Consider the following 24,407-nt stretch of genomic DNA (forward strand, 5'->3'; position numbering starts at 1 on the left):
ATACTCTGCTGTAGTATTCTTGTAGTCATTAAGATAAGGGCTGGATAAGTGGGCTGATAAAGTAGGTAGATAATTGCCTGGACTGCTGGGCTCAAAGTCTGCTTGGTGAACAGTTGCTAGTTTAGGGATGTCCCTCAGGGGTTGATCCTGGGGCCTGTGTTGCTTCATGTCTTCATTAAAAACCTGGTGGGTAAGGTGAGTGCTTTTGGCAAGTTCACAAAGAATACCAGATCAGAGAAAGTGGCTGATATTCCGTAGGGCAAGGCTGCTATTTAGGGGACCCTGGACAGCCTGGAGAAATGGGCTGACAGGAGCCTCATGACGTTTGAGGGAAGCAAAGCTGCAGTCCTGCATTTGGGAGAGGATGACTCTGTGTTATCCTGCCTGGTAACTGCACAAGCTAGGAAGCAACTTTGTAAAAAAGGGAGTCCAGGGGTGCATCAGCAGTGCAGCCTTGTGGTAAAGAAGTCCTAGACTGTTAGCAGGAGTGTAATTATTCCCCTCTATTCAGTACCTGTGAGACTACATCTGGAGCACTGCATCCCGTTTTGAGGTCCCCAGTGCAAGAAAGACGTGGACATTCTGCAGTGAGTCCAGCAGAGGCCAGCAAGGTAGTCAGGGGACTGGAGCACATGGCAGCACAGGAGGAGAGGCACAGACTGCTGCATTTGTTTCCTTCCAGCCTGAATTATTTTATGACTGTAATAACTACAGGGAGAGGAGAGCATCGAAATGTGCAAAACATTGAAAAAGCTGTCAGAGCAGCTGAATTGTATGAACAGTCCAGTTCTTTAGGTCAGGATTATTGATAATGGAATTTGGTATCAAAAATATGTATGCTCCTTATTGCTGGCAAAGTCCAGTGCTCCCCACAGCATGCATCTACAAATGTGTTTGTTTTTTGTTTTTTTTTTTGTTTTTTTTTTTTTTTAGCTTAACTTATCCTCTACTGTTTGAAGTTTGTTACAAGAGAAACCACATTAAAAATGGTTTTCATAGTAAATTTTTCCTTGGTCTTATTTTTTAACTGTAACTCAGTACTGTTTGAAATAAATCAGTAATATTAGAAATAAATCAGTGTATATTTTATCTATTTTCTTTCTTTTCTCTGTAGGAGATATCAAACATATTCTAGAAAATGAGCTTCAGATTCCTGCATCTAAAATGCTGTTAAAAGGGTGGAAGACTGGAGATGTAGATGATAGTGTAAGTTTTCAGCTGTGTTTTCAGTTAACTGGATTGAGAGTTTCAAACTGACCATCTGTGGGTGGGGATTACAATGCAAGAATTGTGAGTTTCAGTGTCTCGAGGGGCATACAAGGAACTCTTAAACTAAAACATTGCACAAAACATCAGGAGAAAACACTTCAGTTGTGTTGTTTTTATGTATAACGTGGTCCACCTACAAAAGGATGTTATGAAGTTAATAGTAAGTATATTTCAAAACAAAATATTTGGTAGTATTGTAAATAAGTATCAGTAATTAAAAGAAATAATACCTCAAAATTGGTGCATGTTTTATATTTATAATGATTTTTCTCCCCTCAGACTGTTTTAAAATCTCTACACTTGCCAAAAAATAATAGTCTTTATGTTCTAACACCTGACCTGCCTCCTTCTTCTTCAAGTCATTCTGGGTAAGTCTTTTGGCCATAAATTCTTCTTGTATGATTTGGTTTTGTATTATTTTTATGAAGCCATGTGTATCCTTGCAGGAATCAATAAATACGAAGTGTTTTCTCTGCTCTAGTAGGTGTTGGGATTACCTCAGCGATGAAAAGAAGATTGTTCAGTTTTTTAAAACCTTGGTGTGGTACATGAACGACTTAGGCACATACAGAGTTTTACACCTCCCAGATGCAATGACTTTAACAAAAATCTAGTCCCTGAGAACTGAGAGCTGGCCTTTCATAAGTCACTGCATTATGTTGGTTCGTTTAACAGAAACTTGTATAAATCATTGCCAGGAGATCAGAATTTTCTTTCTGAAACGTTTGTTATATTATTGGATCTTGTCTTAGACTTTTAAAATGTGCATAGATAGGCTAAGTAGTCAATTTCCTCTAACTGAACAGGATATCTCTTATTACTGATTTGAATACTCAAGAAGTTAACGCCGAGAGTTCTGTGTCAGTGGCCATTGCTAAGATTTGAAAATGAAATGTTATCTTGTGGTAAATGGAATCTTTACTCTTATCAAATTGCAAATTATTTCGTTACTTTGGCTTGTGTTCTTTCCTGCCCTTCCCTTTCCCAAAGGCAGACCTGGATGTGCTCTTTCCCGGGAAAATCTTCATTTTATTCGGTTGCCACTAGAGGGGGCCCAGGAATCGGGCCCGGCAGGGAGCGGGGCATTGCGCTGGTTGGGTGATCCTTACACTGGAGTGCCTGCAAGTTGGCTGAAGAGGGAGTTGTTCTGCTGCTGTTGTAGTCGATAGGAGAATGTTACAAATGCAGTCGTGTTATTGGTGAGGGAAATTGACAGTCAATGGAAATAAGTAACTGGTTTCCTAATGACTAAGAGTACTTCAGTACTTGTGCACGTAACAGCATAGTCCGTGGAGGAAATAAGGGTACTGATATGAAGTATAAAAATGATGGTAATAAAGAAAGAAGCATTAAGAGAAGGAACAGTGGCACTGGAACAGAGGGAACAGAATGGTGGTGACCTGTATGTGCTCTATGTGCAAACAGGAGCTGGAGTTGTGTGTGAGGACAATAAGCTGTTGTACTTAAGCGGCTAATTGAAGGACGGTGCAAATACAGTGAAAAAACACTGTAGGTACTAATTGTTTGTTTGTTTTTTAATCCATTTCCAGTTTCAAAATTTTCTACCCAGATATTGCTGTGTATTGTCATTTGAATGTCTTCAATTCTGGAATGAAAACTGGGGTCTGGGGAATATTGTTTATTGCAACTGCAATAAGCTATGTAACAACAAATTGTTCAAAAACGGTTCTTAGGTTTTTTTTTTTATTGGTTGAATAGTTTAAAAGAACTTTACTTGCTAGTAAAATCAAAGTGGTTGTTACCTTTACAGTTTATACTTGTTTCATAGTGGAGATTAGTTCTGGATATTTTTATTTTTATTTGCTTTGGGATAGCAAACGATGATTAATTAGTGGCTATTTAAACAAGGATATTTTGAAGGCTAGATCATCTCCCTGAAGTCATAAATTCTAGATGAAAGGGGAGGTTTGCCTCCAATTAAAGCATCAATGCAGATCAAAACACATCTAATTGAAGCAATGTACCAAACCCAGTTACACTGTTTACTGCCTACTGTTAGGTCAGTTATTAGTCAGATTAGTTTGTTACCCACAATTTTTAAAAGCATTATGCTCACATCTATTATTAATGGATGTTAAGGAACTTTGCCTCTTGCTTTGTGAGTTCATCTGTTGTTTCCTTCAAATGCCTTCTGTTTTGAACTAGAGATAAATAGTTGTGATTTTAATATCTCCAGAAAGTGATGTTTGAAACGCCTGAGATTTTAGTACATGATATTTTATGTATATGCCCTTCTTAAAAGCAGTAATCAAGTCACTGTTCTATAAACTCCAGTTTGTGCCTGTTCTTGACACTGAGGGAGAGCAGTGTCTGAAACATCCTTTTCCAACGTATTGGTATGTAGACGTTGAAGTTTATTGTGACAGACTGAATGGGCTTAACAGAGAACTGACTTAAAGCTAGCATCTAAATGTAATGGCAAAGTGATTCTACAGTTTAACAAGACAAAGTCTCCTAGGGTATCTTCATTCACCAGTGGTGTATCTAAAGCTTTTACAGGTAATAGAAACCCAGTGTATTACTGCTGCATGCTAGTAAATTGAGGTGTAAAGATTAAATTTAAATCTCAGATACCACCTGTAGGGTTACATGCCCTGCTTCCACAGTTCCAGCTGGCAAAGCCATACCTATCCATGCGTGATATCCAGAACAGTGACAACGTGTTCTGTGAGCTGTGGTCATAATGGAACCTGACTTCTGCTGAATTCCTGCCTCACCCCAGTGGCTGCAGTAACTCAGCCCTCTCTCTCCATGATCTACCTCTGACACTGCCTCCAGTTCTTCCCATGTCTTTTGTAGCACCTATGCCATTTTTTTTCCTCCTGTACAGACAGTCAGCTTGCCCTGCCTCTGTTCTCCAGCTGGTAGCCAAGTAATGTTGAAGAAAAGGAGACATCGCATCCTGTAGGTACTTCTGTAATCATTAGCTAGAAGTTGGCTGGATAGAGTATAGAAATACACTGCTTGTACTGAAGCCTTGTCCTACGGTGGGTAGTAATTTGGGTCCCTTTCCTCTCCCCAGCTGGTGCTTTACACCCCATCTTTGAGACCTTTATAATGCTGTCAGACTTCCGTGAAACTAGTGAATATGTTCAAAAGTTACCAGATAGGACAGGTGGGTGAGAAGAACATGGTTTCCTTTGGAAAGCAGTCTTAAAAGGAAAGGTGCCAAAGAATGTCCATCGTTTAATTGTCCAGGGGGAGGAGACATCCTTTGCACTGTCTTTGTCAGATTAGATTCTTCACTTCCTCAGGGTGACTTTCTTTCCCTTTGTTGCCTTGGGTGCTTCTTGAAAGCCGGCAATACCCGGTTCAGGGCAAGGGTTTTGGAGAACGCAGTAGAGGGGAACGTCAAAAGTGTAGGGCTGCGAGTCTGGCCATAGAGCTAGGTCATGCTGATCTTCTCTTCAGTCCATCTTGCATGTTCTGAGAGGCACATTTTCTCAGTTTTTTCTTCAGTTGTCACTTTAATGGGTATAATATATTTAGTGTTTATACTTTTTTGCTAAATGGCTGAAAGTATTAGTTTTTTTATACTTGAGGAGTCGTTGGAAGGTTCAAAACAGTTAAAAACTATTTGAGCAGGTGCATACCTTAGTGATTATTACAAGTAATGTATTTTTGCTGAGCAATTGTGATTTATTTAAGAAATGTAGTAATCTGTGTGGATAGGAATAAAAAGCCCCATCTTTGACGTAATGGGTTCGTATATTGCTGAGTGCCTGTGTTGCAGATTGTTGCAGAGGAGTGGTTATCGTGGCATGGTGTCTTGTATGCTGTGAACTGTAGCAGAGTGTTAATTAAGAGCAATGTAACCTGCAACTCCAATTATTAGTTTTGTCTGTTTAGCTGGACAGGAGCAGTGCCTTGCTTTAGTTACTTTGAAAGCTTCAATAAGAATGGTAAGATTAATGTTTTATTTTCACATCTGCTCATGAGACAGTTTAAAAATCCTGAAGTTTAAAATGCAATAGAATGTAAACAAAAGGGCTTGTGCTCATTTACATGTTAGCCAGATTTGCTAACTGATTGCTGTTTGAACCTAATCTACCACCTCCTGCTGCATTAGCTACAACAAACATTACATTTACATACTGATTTCTTATTTTGTTTTAATGTAAATAATCTGTAATTACAGTAAATTTGGACTTCTGTTGACATGAGCTTGTATAAATCGGTAAGTTTAAAATGGAAATGTTAAATACCTTGCGTCATACCGATTTATATAAAATTCAGAGATTTTTGGGGGAACTCTCCATGTGGATGAGAAAGATATTGCCTAATTGGAAATACTGAATGTATTTCATAAAAACTTAACTGAACTGAAATGAAAATGAGCATTTGCTGATCATTGATTAAAGATATAATTTTGGTTTCTAAGCTTAAAATATTACTAGAATGTCAAAGGAAAATGCTGTTAAAAAACAAAGTATTACATCAGAAATCAAAGCATTAAGGCATTCACTTAACAATAGATAGTACCAATCTCTTTCAGGTATTGTGTTACAGAACAATAGAAAAGCAGTAAATCTGGAAGCTTTAAATATAGTAATACCATCTTGCTTCAACCTTTCATAGATTGATTGAACAGTTGCTGTCCCCCAAGATGAGCACTATTTGCAGTCACACTTTTTTTTTTTTTTTGCTAAAAATTGTTTGTATTCTTAATTTGTTAGACTTGTGGTTTATGGTTTGTGCTGTCTTGGAATTTGGGTGGAATGGTTAGTGAATAAACTCTAGACTCTTAAGTTTTGATATTTTGAGTGGAAAAAAAAAGAATTCTCGCATCTTCCATTGCTTGGAATTTAAGATTCCAAGATGAGCATTTTTGTTTGCATATTGTAGACTTTCAGTCCCAGCTGAATACTGGTCCATCACTGAGGGTTCTGTGCATTGTGATAATGCCAATACGTAGTGCTGTAGAGGCAATCCATATGAAATCCTGAACTGGTCCAAGTCCTTCTTGCTAGAACTGTTCAGAGCCGTGACTGTGCTGAGGTCTGTTTTGTCTATTCTTGGACTGCTTTTCGTGGTGTAAGCAGAGTCCCTCTAAGGGAAAATTGGTGCCCAAAAATACCATCAAGTTCCCTTGCCTCCCTTGATGGATAGCGAATGTATCATTATTCAGCTGAGGAAAAAAAAATGTATTGGCAGTGTATAGCCTATCAGCAAATGCTTTTGAAAGCTAGGGTTTGCAGTAGGGGGGAAGTGGTGCTGATAAGAGTGGCCTACTTTAATCCTGTTTCTAGAATTTGATTTTCTTTTCCCACTAATTAATTCTCAGATTAATTAAATTCTGTTAACACTGATGGGAGGGAAAAAAAAAAGGAAAATGTCTTGACTTTAATGGGACCTGGGGTTTGGTCCTGATTTTTTTTTTTTTTCTTTTAATGCAGATGTTTCATTTGGAAGATTGTAGCAAACTGATAACATTTGCAGGAAAATGAAGCTGCTGCAAACAGTTTCAAAACCATTTTCAAAAAGCCAAAATTTTAGAAATGTGCATTGTGTTCAGTCTTTTCAATACTGTTGTGTGCACCTAAAAAGAAGTAAAAGTAAGCTTCAGCTTGCTGTCAGTGAGAAGTCTCCTTTAAATACACTTACTTTGTACCCTTGATCACAGCCTTAATGGCTGAAAGTACAATTTTAGAGCAAAGTATGTTTTGGAAGCAGAGTTCTATTGGCACAAATAGTTTGGGGTAATCCCTAGTTGTTGGAGGAAGTGAATATGGGAGGGGACTGACATCACTGGCTGTGCCAGTGTTCAAATCAACCCCATTCTGCGGAGGAGCAGTGGTACACTTAGGAAGTCATTGGTACGATCTGTCCATCAGACTTGCCACCAATTCCTCCTGTTGACTAATGTCGAGTCCAGGTCTTGTCACACCATATGAAATTTTGATACAGGAGCTCAGATGATTGTATCAGTTAACCGCTGCATTTCTGTGTAAGCAGAAGTAATATTCCTCATTATATTATTTTTCTGAAGAAAATATTAATAAATAACCATGGACTTTGATTGCTAACACTTTCAAAACCAATCTTTTCCTAAATTTTTTTAAGGTTTCTTTTTTTTTAGCTAGCTTAATTTTCAGCCTCTTCTTTGACTGTATTTGTCTATGAATACGTACTGAGAATTTGCTTGGTAAGAACATTCAGCTTACATTGTTTAGAAATCCAAAAAGCAGAGGTGTCAAAATTGTTAGTTACTTCAAAAATTGAGGCTTTCATTTTAAGGTACTTCATTTAAATTAACTGTGTTTGAGGAGTATTTTTTCCTTTTCTAAATACTCTCTGCTATCACATCCAGATGAAATAGAGAAGTGGAAAACCTTTCCTATGAACAGATGTTTTTTATTAGCAAGCTGTATTTTGAACAGTACTGAAGTGTGTGTATCGTGCATACCTTGAGAAACTGAGGGTTTGATTGAGCAAACCTGTTCCATTCTATATTTACATCAATTACAGAATGCAAATGTGAGTTGTGTTATCAGTTAGCATCTACAGATTTTCAGAGATAGCCATAACAGAGCCTTGTGTGATTCTGTATGGAATCCAGAGCCATTCACATATGCTGTAGTTAATGTTTTCGGAGCAATTAAATATGTCGTTTGCGTCCAGTGTTTGCTGAAAACAAATAAAAAAATCAGAATCTGAAAAAGCGCAGTAGGATATTTTACTTGCCACTGAACATTTGCTAAAAGAAAATACGGCTATGGTGATGCTAAGCTTACTGTTAACAATCAAATTAGAATTGCCTTTGAAAACAGGCATACAACTTTTCAGAACTCTCTCTTTTGAAGGACTGTTAAGTATTTTAAAGATTCTTATGCCTTTTCTTACAGGATTTTGTGATAAGTGGAGCTAACTTGGTGTTCAGCATAGATGGCGTTAGTTACATTTGTAGCATCATACACTTGATCATACTGAGCATTGACAATGAGTTAAATTTATCTTCATATTACTAAACTATAAAAGATGAGAAATAGCACTTCGTGATTTTGTTTTGTAGTTTGTGATTATTATGTTTAAGATGTCACAGAATCCAAATTAAGTTGCTGAGTGAAGATATTTTTGTAAAGGTAATTTTTCTTGAGATGTTAAAGCAAATTGTGCATCTCTTGCTAAAGCATCCAGTGAGTCTTGCATGGGTTCCTTACCATCTGAGCAGCGAAACTGCAGATCGGCAATTCCAGCAGAAGTTAAAACTAACAAATCAGGTCTCAAATAATCTAGCAGTCTTTCTTGTCGTCTTGTATCTTAAGATACAGCTGTGCTCATCTGCATATAGAATTTGTCCTTTATCGCTAAGAGGAATGGCATGTTGAAGTGTTGTGGAACAGTGAAGATGTGAAGGAAAAAAAACCCTGTCTGTCATTCCTGTAAGAGTGTCTGATAAGAAAAAAAGGATAAACCCAATTAAATTCCGTATGCCCCTGAACAGGTCAAGTCTACATAAATATTGTTTAGAAATCCAAGCTATGTTACAGTGTTGCTGCAGTTTTGCAGCCTGAACAAGATTGTACACAGTTGTAATTGCCCTGCCTATAACATAAGTCCTGTCTTGCATTTTGAAAACTAGATAGCTGCATAATTTTGCACCTAATTAATCAAACAGGATGCCTTTTTAACATCCAGAAGTTTTGTTACCAGGAAAATCACAAAAAAACCCAAGTTTGTGACAACATGAACATACAGTTGGCCTGTTTAATCTGTATCTTAAGATTTTTTTTTTAAATTCTTATGATTAAAGATGTTTTAATGTACATTTAAAACAATTTGAGCATAACTAATTTTCCTAAATGCGCAATACCCACGTGAGAAATTCTGCTGTTGTTAGTTTTCCAGTTGTAATTAGCTGGGTTTATGTGCTTTGAATAAAACTAAGTGGAAGAATTTCCTTTTGGTTTATGCATCAGGTAACCCTAGAGAAGTGAGAGCATGCTTTGCCTTGTTCTACTTACCATCAGTTTTTTAATGTGCATTGTAGCTTGATATTTTGTCTGGTCATCAGTATGCTTACAAGGCTGGTTTTGATGGCATTATGAGTGCTAAATATACCCGATGTTTGTGAAGATAATGTGGCTCTCTTGATTTTGAGAATATTTAACATTAGAAGAGCTTTAAAGGCTGCAGTCACCTTATTAAGGAAGGAGTTCAGGAATGGCCTTTGGTCATTCTCAGCATGCTTCCTTGCGTTTAAGAGTGAAAAGAGAGATGATAATGTTGTGCCTGGACTTGTCCATGTAGAGTTTAGGGTACCCTGGGGTTTTTGCATCTAACTGTAAAACAAGCTATAACATGCTTATCTCTGATTTTCTTGTTTTTCTTTCAACCATTTCAGGGCCCTGCAGGAGTCATTAAATCAAAACTTCATGCTGATTGTCACCCATCGAGAAGTCCAGCGGGAGTACAACCTCAACTTCTCAGGAAGCAGTACCATTCAGGAGGTGAGTGCTGTTTCACAGCTGAAGAATAAATGTAGCTCATTATAGCTAATGCCAGCTCTGTTAAAGAAGGGTTTACATGGTCTTGATGGATATTCCTTTATTTTATTAGTCTTTCATTGGTTTAATCGACTGGACCATCAAAGCTGCTGTAATTTGATTCAAGAACTTGTCCTAAAAACGGTTTTCTACAGAATTATACAGAAAAGATGTTTCTTTTTGCATTGTAGTAGCAAAACATATGAACAGTGTTTATTGAGTTATTCTAGAGTGATGAGGAAAGGCAGTTATGAAAATTAAATTTTATTTTAAGCCCCTTGAAGATCCCTCTGTCTACCTTTCCTTTAACCAGCTCCATCTCCATTTTGTAGGCACCTCTAACGTTACTGGTTATTATCGTCGTGCTGTAATTCTTACTGGCTAGGTAGCCAAATAATTTGGTGTGTAATGGATGTCACTGCCATTCTGTAGAATGGCCAGCAAGGGGTGATGTTGTAGAGAACTTGGTCAGAATTAAGTTCTGTAGGAACAAGTATCTCTAATATGACTCTCAACCCTCTGAATTTAGAACAAGCAGTCTTTGCATATTTTTAAAACTCCTTCCTAAAGCCAAAGGTTTTTGTCTAATGCTCTGTGGTGTGTCTAATGCCAGATGTTTTGGATGTTATTTTCCATAAAACCCACTACTGGAAACATGCAAAACAATCTAGCAATGTGAATCTTCAAAATTCACATTACAAAATATTAAGATCAAATGTTTGCTTTTCAAATTAAATGTATGTTTGCTATTGGGTCTGATGCTTCTCTGTCTTTTAGGGATGAACAGATTTTATTGAAGTTTTTCATATCGCATGCTGACATTGTAGACAGAATTATTTTAAGTTCCATCATATTAGCTATAGGAGTAATGTCTCATACAGCAATGAAAAGTTATACTTGACTGTTTTCATTGTGAATCCTATTATGCTTAAGATCCAAATTCTGATGTTTCCCCTGTGTGAAAGCCTGTTTCCTACTTTACCTTTTTAAACCTATTTTAGTAAATTCAGGGTTTTTGGGTCTTTTTTTTAATAATATAAACAAACAAGCGTAGTTGCATCAATTTGTTTTTTGAGGGGCCAAGCTCTGACTCTTTACAATTAAAAATATTTGAATATTTATGGAAATAAATGATCAGAATATTTGTTTTTAGTTTTGAAATGGTGAGATTCTAAAAGAAAACACATACATACATGTCATCTATTTGTTTTTTATATATGCTGCGTCAATTATTACTTTGCTGGTGGGTCTTACCCGGCTTAGAGGAAGCAGAAGGCTGTGACAATCCATGGGACTCTAGGCTGCCTTTACATGCACTGAAGTTTTCTTGTCTGTTGCTAATGGCAGGTTACAGTCAACATGTTAACATATAAAGTTGACTGATTTTGGTTATGATCTTCCCCATTAAACAATTAAAATCCAAAAAAACCCCTACTACCCCATAACCATCATGAGCATCAAAACTCTCCTTGCTTTTCCATCTTGTATCCAAGTATTACTTCCAATATAGTGTATAAAATTATGAAAACCCTTTCCAAAGCTAAAATGAGAAGAGCACTCTGGACCTTCTTGTGCAGCTGGTGCTGAACAGGTGAATATGTCTGACTGTGCAAAGTCTCATGGAAATCACTGGGGATTTGGCTGAGGTAAAAGGGTTGGTGAACATTTGCCTAATTATAGAAAACAAGCACTGTTCTGTATGTTAACTCCCTAATGGGTATTTAATTTAATTTTTTTTTTAGCATAAAGTGAGCATTGTAACAAATGATGGATGAATCTAGTTACTCTGCGATTTGGAGGAATCTGTGCTGTGTTTCCTTCTCTCCTTTGTCTCTCTCCTCTCCAGAGACTGTTAGATATATTTTTTTTTTTCTTCACTCTCTTGTTCACACTTTAACAAATTAATAGTTTACTTTCCTTCTGGTGTATTTTTATACTCGTGGAAAAGCTCTCTGCGAGTTGCAGTTGGCAACCGCAAGAGGGCAGGAAGGACTATTCAATTATTACCTACACATGCCGTTCAGTGTTTTCAAATTAGCTGCTGGTATATTAACAAAAAGGAGTATAATGGCCAAGTTATTGTTTGATTTACAGATAATTGGCATATTGCAGGGAGGAGACTTAATTTCACCCTTTTAAATTAAACAGGGAGATTTAAAAAGACATAAAATATTCATTAATGTTCAGTGATTATAAAGCAGTGGCATATATTTATTCTACCTTTATTACTGTTTCGATGGGAAAATACTGCAAATATTTCAGAAATCGACTTGGCCATACTGACAAGTTGAAATGTTTAAGCAGTGTTAATGCAATCTACTCACACGTTTTATCCTATGCAGAAAGATTCAAAATGACTACATCAATTATTAAAAGAAATATTTAAAATTCTAGAAATGTTCTGCTGCTTGCCACAGTTGGGTGCAACTGTCTCTCCAGGGCCAGTTGTTTAGTTGGTTGTTATTAGTGCTACGAATTTTAAGGAATAGATATTTTTTTTCCAAGTATCTCAAAAAAACCCCCACCACACCAAAACCCCAACCCCACCACCCTTACAAAACTGTCATAAATATTTTGCAGTGGATTAAATGCAAAATCCAGTGAGCTCTCAGCTGTGCTTTACTAAACTACTGTTGCTTCAGTTCTCTGTCTTTTTTTTATTGTTTAGAATGCAAGTTTAGTAGTCAATGATATTTGGATGAATTGTTATCTCAAAGTAATCTTGCTGTTTAATGGGGAAATAATCTGTCAAAAAATTCTCCGAGAGAAGTGTGAAGCTGTAGTACTCATGTCTGCTTCCACAATTTTCTTGCATATTAATTCAATAGTTGGATTTTTGGATGGTGCTTGAAAACGCTTTTTTTTTTAACATGCTTTATCTACATCTTCAACTATTTGCATATTAAGATTTAATTTCTCAGTTTAAAAACTATAAGTTATATTCAGTTATATTGATGTGGGATTTTAAGCCTATAGGGCATCTTCAGAGATGAAATAAAATATTAAACCAAACTTGTCCAATACTCTGGATATTGGATTTTTTTTTTTGTGAGTTGGGCGGAGGAGTTGTTAATTTGGAAAGTTAACGATAACATGGTGGCCTAAATTGCAAATTAATCTGTGTCACAGGTTTCTGACATCTGTTTGTTCATGTAAAATTGCAGTATTAAATTAATTCTGGGCAGATACTGTTCTGGGAAATACCATGATTACTTTTTTCCATGATCTGCATTTGAAAGTGGAAATTAGTAGGTTTTTGTGCCATTTTGGAGATTGTAAATTAATACATTTCCAATGTATTATATGGTTAAAGAAGGACAATTCTAACAAATTGAGTTCCTAATACTAACAAGTCTAAAAGGAGTTTTCTGTCTGAATACTTGCTCTTTATTCTGCTAAGATAATCTGTACAGGCTGTCCATAATTGGAGCGAGATAATTTTAAACTTTTCATTGGAGAAGGTATGTGCTAAATTTTTACAAGGCATTGCCGTGTTCAACGTAATTTGTTTTCTGTCTATTCTTATGAACTTGCTCTCATTTAGAAATTAACATTTCTACTACTTTTAATTTTTGCAAGTTGTAGCAATATTATTTGCTGGAAATGAAGGACAGCCCTTTTCAGAGGGGAGAGTATATAAACGTTTCATGGAAAGCGAATTTGTGTTCTCGTCCTGGAGCAGACAAACTAGTTTGTGGAAAAAACTCTTTGAATTTGAGTTCTTTTCGCAATAGCATGCTCCACACTTCTTGTTGTTTTAGTCAGTGACACAGGAAAAAAAATTAACAAACTGGATAACTCAGTTAAAAACGAAGAATTTGTGCTTATCTATTTTACTTTTGTTATAGACTTTGAGGTCTTTTTGTGATTCCTGTGCGCAGGATTACAGAAGTATCCAGTATACACAAGCTGTGGCTGGTAAAGGATGAATGAGTTAAATATGGAGAAACCTCAGGCCTTATGTAGATTGCTGATTTTATTTTGTAACTGCTGGAGATTCCAGTTGAAAGTACTAGGTAAAGCACGTACCGGGCAGTATAATTCCTAGTAAAACATAAAATCTGTGCAAACAATGCAAAGAAGACGGGTCCCTAAATACTGGCTGCCTCTGCATAGCTGCATCTGCTCGTTATTCTGTTCCTTTAGCCAATAACCTAATCGGAGGCTGGCTGCTTAGCATCCCTGTCACCTGCAATAGGTAATATATTTGTTCTCTGTTCCCTATAGACTCACTGGCTAAGGTGGAATATGAAAAGCAATGTATCCAATAGGACTCCAGGCAGGAGGAGGAACTATTTGTGCATAAAACTGCTTGGGCTGAGATAAGCTGTACATTCTGTGTTGACAGACCCTAATGACAGTTTGAAGTCCTTTGTGCTGAATTTTGTAAAACTTTTTTGATAAGTGGGTGAATGTGAAACAAGATACCAAACCACCATTTGTAAGCATGCAGGCAGAAACCTTATTTAAAAGGGCTAAATAAATGTAATACATAAATATAGACAAGCAGATGAATTACCTTCAGCATGCGGGAAAATAATCCAGCTGAAGGTTTTGTACCTTTTTCAGATTTGATTTTTGGTATCTGTACGAAATATTTTCAAGCCAATTGTTGTTGAGTGAGATCATCCTCAGTAAAGGGCAGACATTGACATGGGGATAAAAAATGTATATAAAAATAATATTATTATTTTTGATGTTGTAGCTAAATAATTGCAATAAAATACATTTGCTAGAGATCAGAATATGGACATATCCAAATATGGTACATACATTAACAGTTTCAGAAACAGTTGGGTTATATTTTGAGTTTTTTTACTTGCTTTAAAATTGTTGAAAACTAATCTTATGCTAATAAAAATCAGTTACTAACTTTTTGGTGTTTAATAGGCAGCGTACAAACATTCTACGCTATTGTTCAATTATTCTCTTAGTATCAGAAAGCCTAATAAAATACTTTGTTGCTATACTGATTGTACTCAAGAGACACACAATTTTTTTTGTGAAATTTGAACATTTTGTTTGCTTTTTAAAGAAATCTGTCATGTGACAATTATCTTCAATTAATAGTCAGTTGTAACAACAGTATACATAATTTAAACATCCATCACTGTGATAGCCTCAGTGTTCTACAGTGAGTGAGTATCAGTTAGCAAGCTAGGGGCTGACTTTTTAAACAAGGAGAGAAAAATCTGTTTTATAAAGCTAAATGAACTTCTTGATTTGTTTTTTTGCCTTTCTTTTAAAGAAAGCCAGCACATAGCTAAATTAAAATGTATTTGCTGAAAGAAATCCTTGATAAACTTTTTGTAAATGGTCATGTGTTAGGAATTTATGAAGAAGTTCCTTGGGAAATAAAGAGAAAATACCTTTTATGTACCTGTTCAAAAGTGATAGCTTCATTAGGTACTAAAAATATCTTAATGTCTGACTGTAGAGTTCTGTTTTGAAGAGATCGTATTGACAATGGTATATAACTATTTTTCGTTTTATGCAAGAGAGATAAAGGAAGGGCACTCTTCTACTTCTCTATTAATTATGAAGCTTAATATATTCCTCATAGAATATGTTTCCTAACCTGTAATTTGGTTTTGCTGGGTTTGGACGTGCATATCATTAAAGAAACGATCTTCGGTTATCAAAAACCAGTAAACATGGACATTTTTATATGCAAGAAAAGGCAGAGAGTAAATAATTGCACTGGTGACCAATACTGTAATAATCCTGTTTTACAATATGCACTTGACAGGTTGTAATAGTGCTAATTGAAGAGACTAATTCACACTTGCTTCATTCTATTCAAAGGCAAAATCAGCAGCTTGTTTTGCTTTTGACCAGATGGTCCTGATGAACACCTACTGTGCACTTTAAGTGCTTTACTAGAATTACAAAGGCTGGGGGCTGCATCCGACTCAAAATGATTTGAGAAGAGAAAAAACCTCACTGCTCAATGGATTTGGTGCAACTAAATTAATTCTAGTGGGCCCATTACACATTGAGCCCCCTTTTCAAAGTGCTGAGCCTCCTCGTTTGTTCTGTAGCAATGAGAAAGTGAAAGGCAGATTACTGCAAACAGAAATTAAAAAAAAAAGTGCTGTGAAAAGGAGAAAAGAGGCCTTGAAGCCTTTTCATATCATTTGGGTTTTTCAAGTGCGTTATTTTTGGGGAGGGTGGATGTATGAAAAGCCAATTGGAGTTTTTTTTTGTTTTAAAGTGCGCTATTTAAGTACTATGAATATAAAAGCAAGAGCAACAGTTGACTGAGTTTACTGTGGTAAAGCTTTGTGTCCAAGGATGAATCAAATTCATTATAGTCAATGCTTTGTATTTTCATATGAATGTAGGGTTAGTTTCACAAGACTGTGTCTGTTTAGGATAATTATAATTTAATATTTTCCTTTCATAAAGTTATCACTGTAGATATCTAAAATTTTCTAAAAGCAAGGTTTTTTTTCTTGAATAAATTGAGAAGAACCCAATGAGTTTAAAACTCCAAAGGAAGCTGTTTGATTTCCAAGGGAAGGTGAGGCATGTTCCAGTCGTGTCGCAGCACAGATTATTATAACTAATTAGAAGTCACACATCTGTTAGCTTTTGATTTGTCAGCGCTTGTAGTTTTGTGTGTATGTTGATATCTCCCTTATTCCTTTCTCTTCTTCTCTGTCTCTGTTACACTCCATCCATAAACATAGTTGGTTTTGAGAGAAACTCTCAAAGGATAAGGATCAATTTATTTAAATTTGAAAGTAATGAGGAGTCATTGTTATAATTTTGGTTGTTGGTGCGGCTCCGTAAATGCTCAGTCATGTGAGTTGTCCTTATATTAGAAGTAATCGTGTTCAATTGAATGGCTTTGCTCATGTAATTTAAGGATGCTAAGGATTTTGGGGATCAAGACCTAATTTAAAATCCTGAATTTTTAAAAAACTGCAATTAAAACCATTGGCTCGCTATTCTGATTTCGAATATTTGCTATGTTTCACTTTTGAGGTGGGGAAATTTTATGCAAGGCTTCTACCATAATGCTAACTATTAAAAAGGTGTTAGCATGAAATGACAAGAAAACCTAAGCAGCTTTGTGAACATATTAAACAGCTATGCCTCTGGTTCCTGGGCTGTTTAAAGTGGGAAAGCAGTACTCTGTAGCTAAATAGCATAGCACTGCTATCTGTGTCAAAGATATCTAGTTGAATCATAAATGAAAAATTTAAGTTAGCATTTTTTGCAATTAAAAAAATTAATTTGCAGCTTGTAAATTAAAGCGTACTAGAGCATGTTTTAACCTTTCTGTCCAATGTTAACTGTCATATGATCACATCTCTTATTGCATGATATACACTTATATAAAAAAAAAAAACTCCAACAGTCGTTAAATTGCTGATTTGTTTTCAAACAATGAAATTTGTATTTGTGCAAATTGTAGTAGGCACAGTGTTCTCTCATGTTTTCTCATCAAACAACCCAATTATAAATAGTGAGGTGCTAATGAACTGTTGTTCTGGAAAGTTGTTTTCTTTTTTTTTTTTTAACTTGAGTAAGAAAGGAAACACTTCACAATTTTAGAGTGCTTGCTTGGTGAGAAAATATTTGAAAATATTGTACTTATGTAAATCATGTTGGTGCTATCACTTTTAAATACACAACAGAAGCTAATCTAAAAACCTCGTCAGTTCATATGGAGTGCAGCTAGATTCTTGACATTGTAAATTGCTCACTTAATTGGGAACTGATAATTTACTTTTATTCATTTAAGAATTACAGAAGTTTTTTCGCTATATTTATATTTTGTTTTAAAGTTTATTAGTGCATTCGTTTAACAGAAAGAGGAAGTTTTTGGGAGAGTTGAGGTGATGATATTTAATGTAGTAGTTGTGGAAACACAACACAAATTGGTCAACAGTATCTTAGCAGCAGTGTAATGACAGTGCTGCGCGGCATCGCTTGGTAATTACTATGCAAAGAAAAGACTCACTTGCCATTTTAAATGTGAATTAATAATGTTTGTCTCTGTCCAGTCTATAACATCTTAGTGGAACAGCGCAGTATCTCATTAGTAAAACCATTTCTTACGATTTTTCAGTTATATTCCTGTGCCTGTGCGAAACATGAACTTGAAAAGTCATTCTTCTGGTTTTGTATGAAGAATCATTGGCATAAATTGAAGAGCCTTGCACTCATTTAAAGGATGAAATGACCTCATAATCACCCTCCAGAAATCCCTGTTACTGTTTTTAAAAAGGGTTATAGAAGCTCTTGGCAAACATTTGCAATAAGTGGCAAAATTTATGCCTTGCTTTGTGATAGTTGCGTGACCAGACAGTAGGGTATAGGATTGTTTTAAGGTTTTTACAGCTGCAGGCAAAAAGCATCTGTTCCTAGAAAAGCCTTCATTGTTTAATTTTGACACTGACTTTTCCATGCTGCTTGTACCAGTCTCTGGATTAGGTGCCACTAAGATAAAATTTGTTTTAAGTTGCTCCCAAGTGCAGCTGTCACTATACACAGCCTTGTAGCTTGGGCAAAGGAGACCTAAGCAAAACAAGCGTTTTTGTACAAGGTCACTTGGTAGACTGAAAAAGCTCGGAGCAGGAATTTTTGACAATATTGTATCTTGTGAGTAGCTAGGCTATTAGCTTTTGTGTAATAATTCTTCTAGTGATCACTAGTGTGTATGACTGCCTCAGAAACAATGAAAGAAAGAGATTTTTTTTTTTAAACTGCACTGCTTTTTCTTTTACATATACTTTATATTATATTTATTTTGATTGAGCAGTTACTGTGGTATTCAATTACATATGCTCTGTGTGTGCGTGTTTGTATCTCTATACCTCAACAGAGAAATAGGATGTTTTACAAAAATCATGGAAAACTGACATTTTTGAAGGGGCTTCCATTTCTTTCCTTCAAAGTTTCCAGTGAATTAAAAATGAAAGAGCACTTCATGTTATGTATCCCAGAGTTGTGTTAATTTCTACCCAGCTGGTCTAAAATGATTGATACAAAGCCAAATTTGTGACTGCCTGCATTACAAAGTCTGTAATTTGCTAATGAATTATGATAATAATCTTTCATCATACATGAAAGATTTAGACAAACAATTTACTAACTATATAGTTTGATCACAATTTTTGGGTTTGTACCAAGTCTTAAGTCTACTTTATTTTTCCCTGCCAAGATTACCAGACCAAAGTGACCTTATTCTTAGCTTCTCTTGAAAGCAGTAATTTGGGAAGGTACGTGGGGATGACAGTGGACACCACAAATGATACAAGCTTGTAGTGTAAAATCCATGCTTAATGTATGGATTGTATATACAAATCAAACCACCCAGTTTCCAGCTAGAGAAGCATCAGAGTATGCATGGCACAAGAAGCTGTTTGATACTGCATCTACTGTTGTAGGGACATAGAAGTAAATGAAAGCAGGGCAGAGACGTTTCTCAGGCTGAGCTTCCTCCAGGTATGATAGAGACAAACTATTTAAAGCATAGATAGACAAAGGCATAGGAACAAATGGCTTAAATAGAAAGGAAAACAAAAACAAATCCTCCAGAAAACGGGTAATTGTCACAAGATCCAGCCAACCTTGGTGGAATTTGTGGTTACCTGCAGTAAGGAAGGACCTTCTGGGGACAATGTTCACACCAGGATACGAGCACAGTATAAGCAGGTCTCTTCCTATATGAATCTATGACCAAAAACTTTCCAGTTCTGCGGAATTTGCTTCTGCGTTGGTTATTTTACATTTCTACTAGGGAGCAACATAGGGAAAAGGAGAGGAGCTTTCCATTCAGCGCCCTCTGACTTCTATTTTGCAAATAGACTTGAGCATTTTTCTGCTCCTCTTGAGGTCAGTTTAGTTCAGTGGATCTAAGTTGTCAATTTGATGTCCACCCTAAAAAAAAAAAAAAAAAAAAAAAACACACCCCCCCTAAAAAAAAAAAAAAAAAAAAAAAAATCCCCCAAGACCTAACACATATATCCAGTGCTGCCATTGTTGTTTGGATGAAGCTGTTGACTTCAGTGGTTTCTGGCTTTATGTACCTCTCTTCAGAGCACGACTTACCTGAAACAGTTGGTGTCTCACCTCAAAACCACGCACACCCCAAACAAAATCTTATTGAGTTTCCTGTGGCTACTGTTAATGTAAAATGTTGTGGGACTGGTGAAAAGGTAGAAAAAGTAAAGAAACAGGGAGTAAAGGCAAGAAAGTTGGACAACCAACAATATTAAGAAAATGCAAGTATTAGGAATGTGGCCTTGTGAGAAGATGAGGAAAGGAGCTTTGGGGTAGGTGCTGACTGGAAAGGGGATTGAACCATGAACAAAGGCTTTTGTTGTTTTATTATGTTGTTTGTTCTTACCATATTTGGGGAAGTAGAACTTTGTAAATAACCAGGATGTATTAATGAATGAGTGCTTACAGAATCAGGCTAAAAAGAAAAAGTCTTAAGTTTGGTTAGAAGGGGCTATTTTGAGTCAATTTTCCCAGAAAGTACAGAACAAATAAATAAAATACTACTCATGTTGGTTCCTTAGGGATGATGCTTTTGGAATTAAGAGAATTTAATACAACAGTAGAAATTTTTGAGACATGTTTGTATATATCGCTTTGGAATGGGGGGTGTGGGGTGTGTGTGAGTTAAGAACAGAGATTTGGTGTACCAAAGACCTTAACTCTCACCACTGTTCTTCCTCACCAGGAAGGTGATTCTATCTCGTAGCTGTTACCTGGTATATCTAATATCTGGTAGCTCTCTTGGAAATTTATATGTTACTGTCAGTTGAAAGTGTAGAAGAATGTCTCAAGACCTTCACAATACTGGAAGCAGATAAACTAAGAAAAAAGGGGAAAGAAAAGTACAAAGGGAAAAAAGAGTACAAAGAACAAGGATTTTTTTTTACGATTTTTCTACAACTTCTCTCTGAGGAAGAGACAACTTCTTCCCACAAATCTTTGCTTATAAGTGGCAATAAGTCAGACTTCCTGGTGTCACATGGCGTAACTGTACATGCCTTTACTCCAACTCCAGCAAAGGAAATGGAGAAAGGAATAATGAAACCTAGGAACTGACATCATTTCAGTCATTTCATTCGTAGCATTAGGGCAAAATGCAGCACCCCAAATATCTCAGTAATTTCTTCCAGGAGAAACAGAAAGACAAAGGTTTTATATTGTTCTCAAATTTATATTGCTCATTTCTTATGACAGGCTACCTTTTACTGAACTCAGCAACTCTGAAAGAGTAACTCTTACTTGAGAAACATTTTGTGTTTGTGTCCCATCATTATTTCTCTGTAACCATAAGCTGAGTTCAACATCTCCCCTCTGTGTCTTGCATAATCTCCTGTTTGCACTTACCCACAAAAGTTCCTCTTCTAAAACAAGAAGGACTTACTCCTGAATAATTCAAAAGTGAGGAGTGTAAGAAGTGCTTAGATTAATCTGGGGAGTGTTTTGTGTGTTGACAATTTCACCTATAACTAACACTCTCTTTCACCCACTCTGCTTAAAAGGTCTTGGCTCTTTTTTTGTTCTATGCATTGACATTGGGCTGGCAGAGAAAAGGCCAGACCACAGCTGAGAACTGTGACCACAGGGCAGCCTGAACCAGGACTAAGACAAATGAAATGGAGAAGCTCTGACAGTCTCCACAAAGAGCATCAACAGAGCAGTGGAAGAGGATACTTTTTTTTGGTAGTATGAAACAGTGAAGTGAAACTTCTTTCCCTGTTGCAGAAGGTAAACTGTCAAGTCAGGCAGGTCCATGTTAGTATTTCAAAGTTGGGTCTCATGAGGCCAGTAAAAAATATGGAAGTTCTCTAGAGCAGTCTGTCAGGTCTGGGTGGGATGAAAGTTTCTTTTTTGATGAACGAAGAGTAGTAGACGGAGATTAAACTTGAATTGCCATGGAGATATCTTTACTCTCCTCTTTAAATCTTCCCACAGAACACTGTGTTGCAGTTCACAATTAGCATGCAGGACAGGGAGGTGGAAGATCTGCACAGAAAACCAGTTAGTGGTGAGGATCTAACATCTACGCTCTTTATGTTTCTGGCATTTTGCTAGAGACCATTTATAGTCTGATCCTGTGGATTGCATGTTTCTTAGCAGTTGAAATCTAAGAATTGTGCATCTTCTGTTTTAGTGTGATTCTAATGGTGTTGGATTTGCGTGCTCTGAGACCACTCTGTCGTGCAAGCTTCTCTGTTGTAGCAGAAACACTGTAATTTTTAAATAATTCTGTAAACAGAGGTGGGCAAATTCTTCTTGAATGGGATCAAATAAATGAAAGATTAAGTGAAAAGTGCACCTCCAGTGTGTTTCAACTCACTGCAGAATAGTCATGCAAAGGATCAACGTGAGCGTTAAGACAAGCCTTTTGAATACCCCAAAAGGTGTAGTTTTTCCTTTAGAGGAGTATGTTAGCATTCTGTTTCATTACATTATTTTCTGAAGATCAGTTTGAAGTGAGGAACTATAAAACAGGGAGAGTAAATGTTTCTTCTGAAACATAAATGCAAACTGTTTGAAGTAGAGGATAATTTTAGCATGCAGTCTGAAATAAGCATCTGTCATCTCAAGACACTGGTATCAGAAGAGAATTGCAGATCCAATCTCAGTTCTCATTTTGTGTCTTTTGCCTCATGTTAGTTTATAGGTCAGATCTAAGATCATTCAGTTTTAACTTATCAAATCTGACAGTCGTCCATCTATATTTTCTCCTCTATAGGCTGTTTTGCTTGTTTAGTAAACCGTGTCTTTTTTTTCCTGTTCTTTTGAAGAATTTGTTCTGTTTCTTTAGTTTTCTGTTAGTCCACATACATGTTTTCTTTTTCACTGCTTTCTTATTCTGCTCTTTATCTTCTGGTTTATTGACTCTTTTGCAGTATTTATTGCAAAACTTTTAATAATTTCTTCATTGCTTGTTTAAAAACTCAAGAAGGCTTATCTGACTTAAATTTTCTAAATACTGTTTCCTCCTTACAATGTAGAAAAACATACTATAAACCAGAAACTTTTAAATTATTATCCTCTTTATACTCATTTTCTGCAATGCAGAGTGCTAAGTATGTTGATTTACACCTGAAGACTGTTCTGTGTGAAAGGAATTACTGAGTGCAATGCTTGCACATTCGCTTTTCCTATAGAGACTGAATTTTCACTGATTATTATGTATATATATCAAATGGAATTTTTTTTCTATCAACTAAATTGTTTTTCTTGGTGTTAACTTCCATAGTTCAATAAAATTACACTTTCCTAGGATCTGGAAAAGAAGTGTTTTTACATTTTGGTGTCTTTTTGTTGGTGTATGTATTACACACTGAATTTGCATAACTATGAGTATCCTTGTGGTTCAGAGGAGGAGCTGTTAGTACGGATCTGTAAAACGGTTGTTTTATTAACATCTTCAGAGGGAAAAAACAGACAGAATAGCTGAATTTGTAAATTAGCAGCTTGTGATGCTATAACTTGTCAAATAACCATTGATGCAGTAGAGCTGAGCAAACTGTTTCAGTGTGCGCATATACAGTAGGTACTTCTCTCCAAATTAATATTTGCATTGGAAATATGTGTGTAGTGCAAATACATGAGAAGTATATAACAATTAATAATATTTTGTGTTTGATGTTTACATATTTTGTGCTCTGCATTTTAATTCTTAATGTTATCTGCTTCTTTAATCATCTTGAATTAATGTTCCAAATGTATTGATTCAAAGGCATTTATTACTTAGTTATTAAGGTTTGATAGGCATCTGTATCCTTGAAACAGGTCGGGTAGTTAGCTGGTTTCCCTCAAGAGTCCCATCTTCACTATGCAAGCAAGTAGAAACCACAGTCTATACTAAAACCAGCCCTACTGGTTGTAAAGTAGTAAAATAACACCAAGTGCTGTAGTCCCAAAGGTGGAACATGCAGTACACCTCCTAAGCATGCTGTTCTGTCAGTGCTCCTGCAGTCTCGCTATGATGAGCTTTAAGTTTTCCCTCTGAAGTGGCAAGTCTTCAAGTTTATAAATAAGGACTTTGATCTGAGGACCTTTTACAGTCTCTCTTGATTTTTTTGTAACAAAAAAATGTTACCTTTATAATAATATTTAGTAAAAAAAAAAAAGTGGCATGTTCTTCAAGGTATTTAGGGTCTCCTCCTACATTTCCTTCCATGATGTCTTTGTTCAGCCAAAAGGCGTCATTTGACTGTGATTGGTTTCATAGACCAAAAAAATGCTTCTCAGACTTTCTGAAAGCTCTTTCTCAATTCCTTGCATTTTCTTTTCTGCCTTTTGTGAATCGTGGCTAACTTACTGTAATGCAGTTGGAATAAGGGGAAAAAAAAAGTCAGTTTTGTACTGGCAATTCAAATATAGTGTTACATTAGAAATTACTAGAAAGTTTAGTGTTCTTATCCATCATAAATAAAAACTTGTTTACACTTTTAATTTCTGTAAACATGCTAACCATGTTCTACCACTGTTAAAATTATGACTTGGGTTTTGTGGTATTTTTTTTTTTTTTAGTTCCTCATTTTACTGATAAATGTCACTGTTAGGGAATAAGTGTGAAAATACTCTACTGTATCATGAGGTTTGTGGTGTTTTGGAGGAGTTCAGTGTTGCAGCAGTTGT

At 36.1% G+C, this 24,407-nt stretch overlaps 1 protein-coding gene across 1 annotated transcript in view; it reads left to right on the forward strand.

Annotated features, from left to right (window-relative positions):
* FAF1 (Fas (TNFRSF6) associated factor 1) overlaps positions 1 to 24,407 on the forward strand; it is a 166,285-nt gene that overhangs the window by 43,097 nt on the left and 98,781 nt on the right. The window contains exons 5-7 of the mRNA XM_010080340.1: positions 1,115 to 1,206; positions 1,549 to 1,637; positions 9,635 to 9,740. Of these exons, the coding sequence (XP_010078642.1) occupies positions 1,115 to 1,206; positions 1,549 to 1,637; positions 9,635 to 9,740 (287 nt within the window). The remainder of the gene's footprint in view (positions 1 to 1,114; positions 1,207 to 1,548; positions 1,638 to 9,634; positions 9,741 to 24,407) is intronic.

Source organism: Pterocles gutturalis, unplaced genomic scaffold (genome assembly GCF_000699245.1).
Source record: "Pterocles gutturalis isolate BGI_N339 unplaced genomic scaffold, ASM69924v1 scaffold9764, whole genome shotgun sequence".
NCBI lineage: Eukaryota > Metazoa > Chordata > Aves > Pterocliformes > Pteroclidae > Pterocles > Pterocles gutturalis.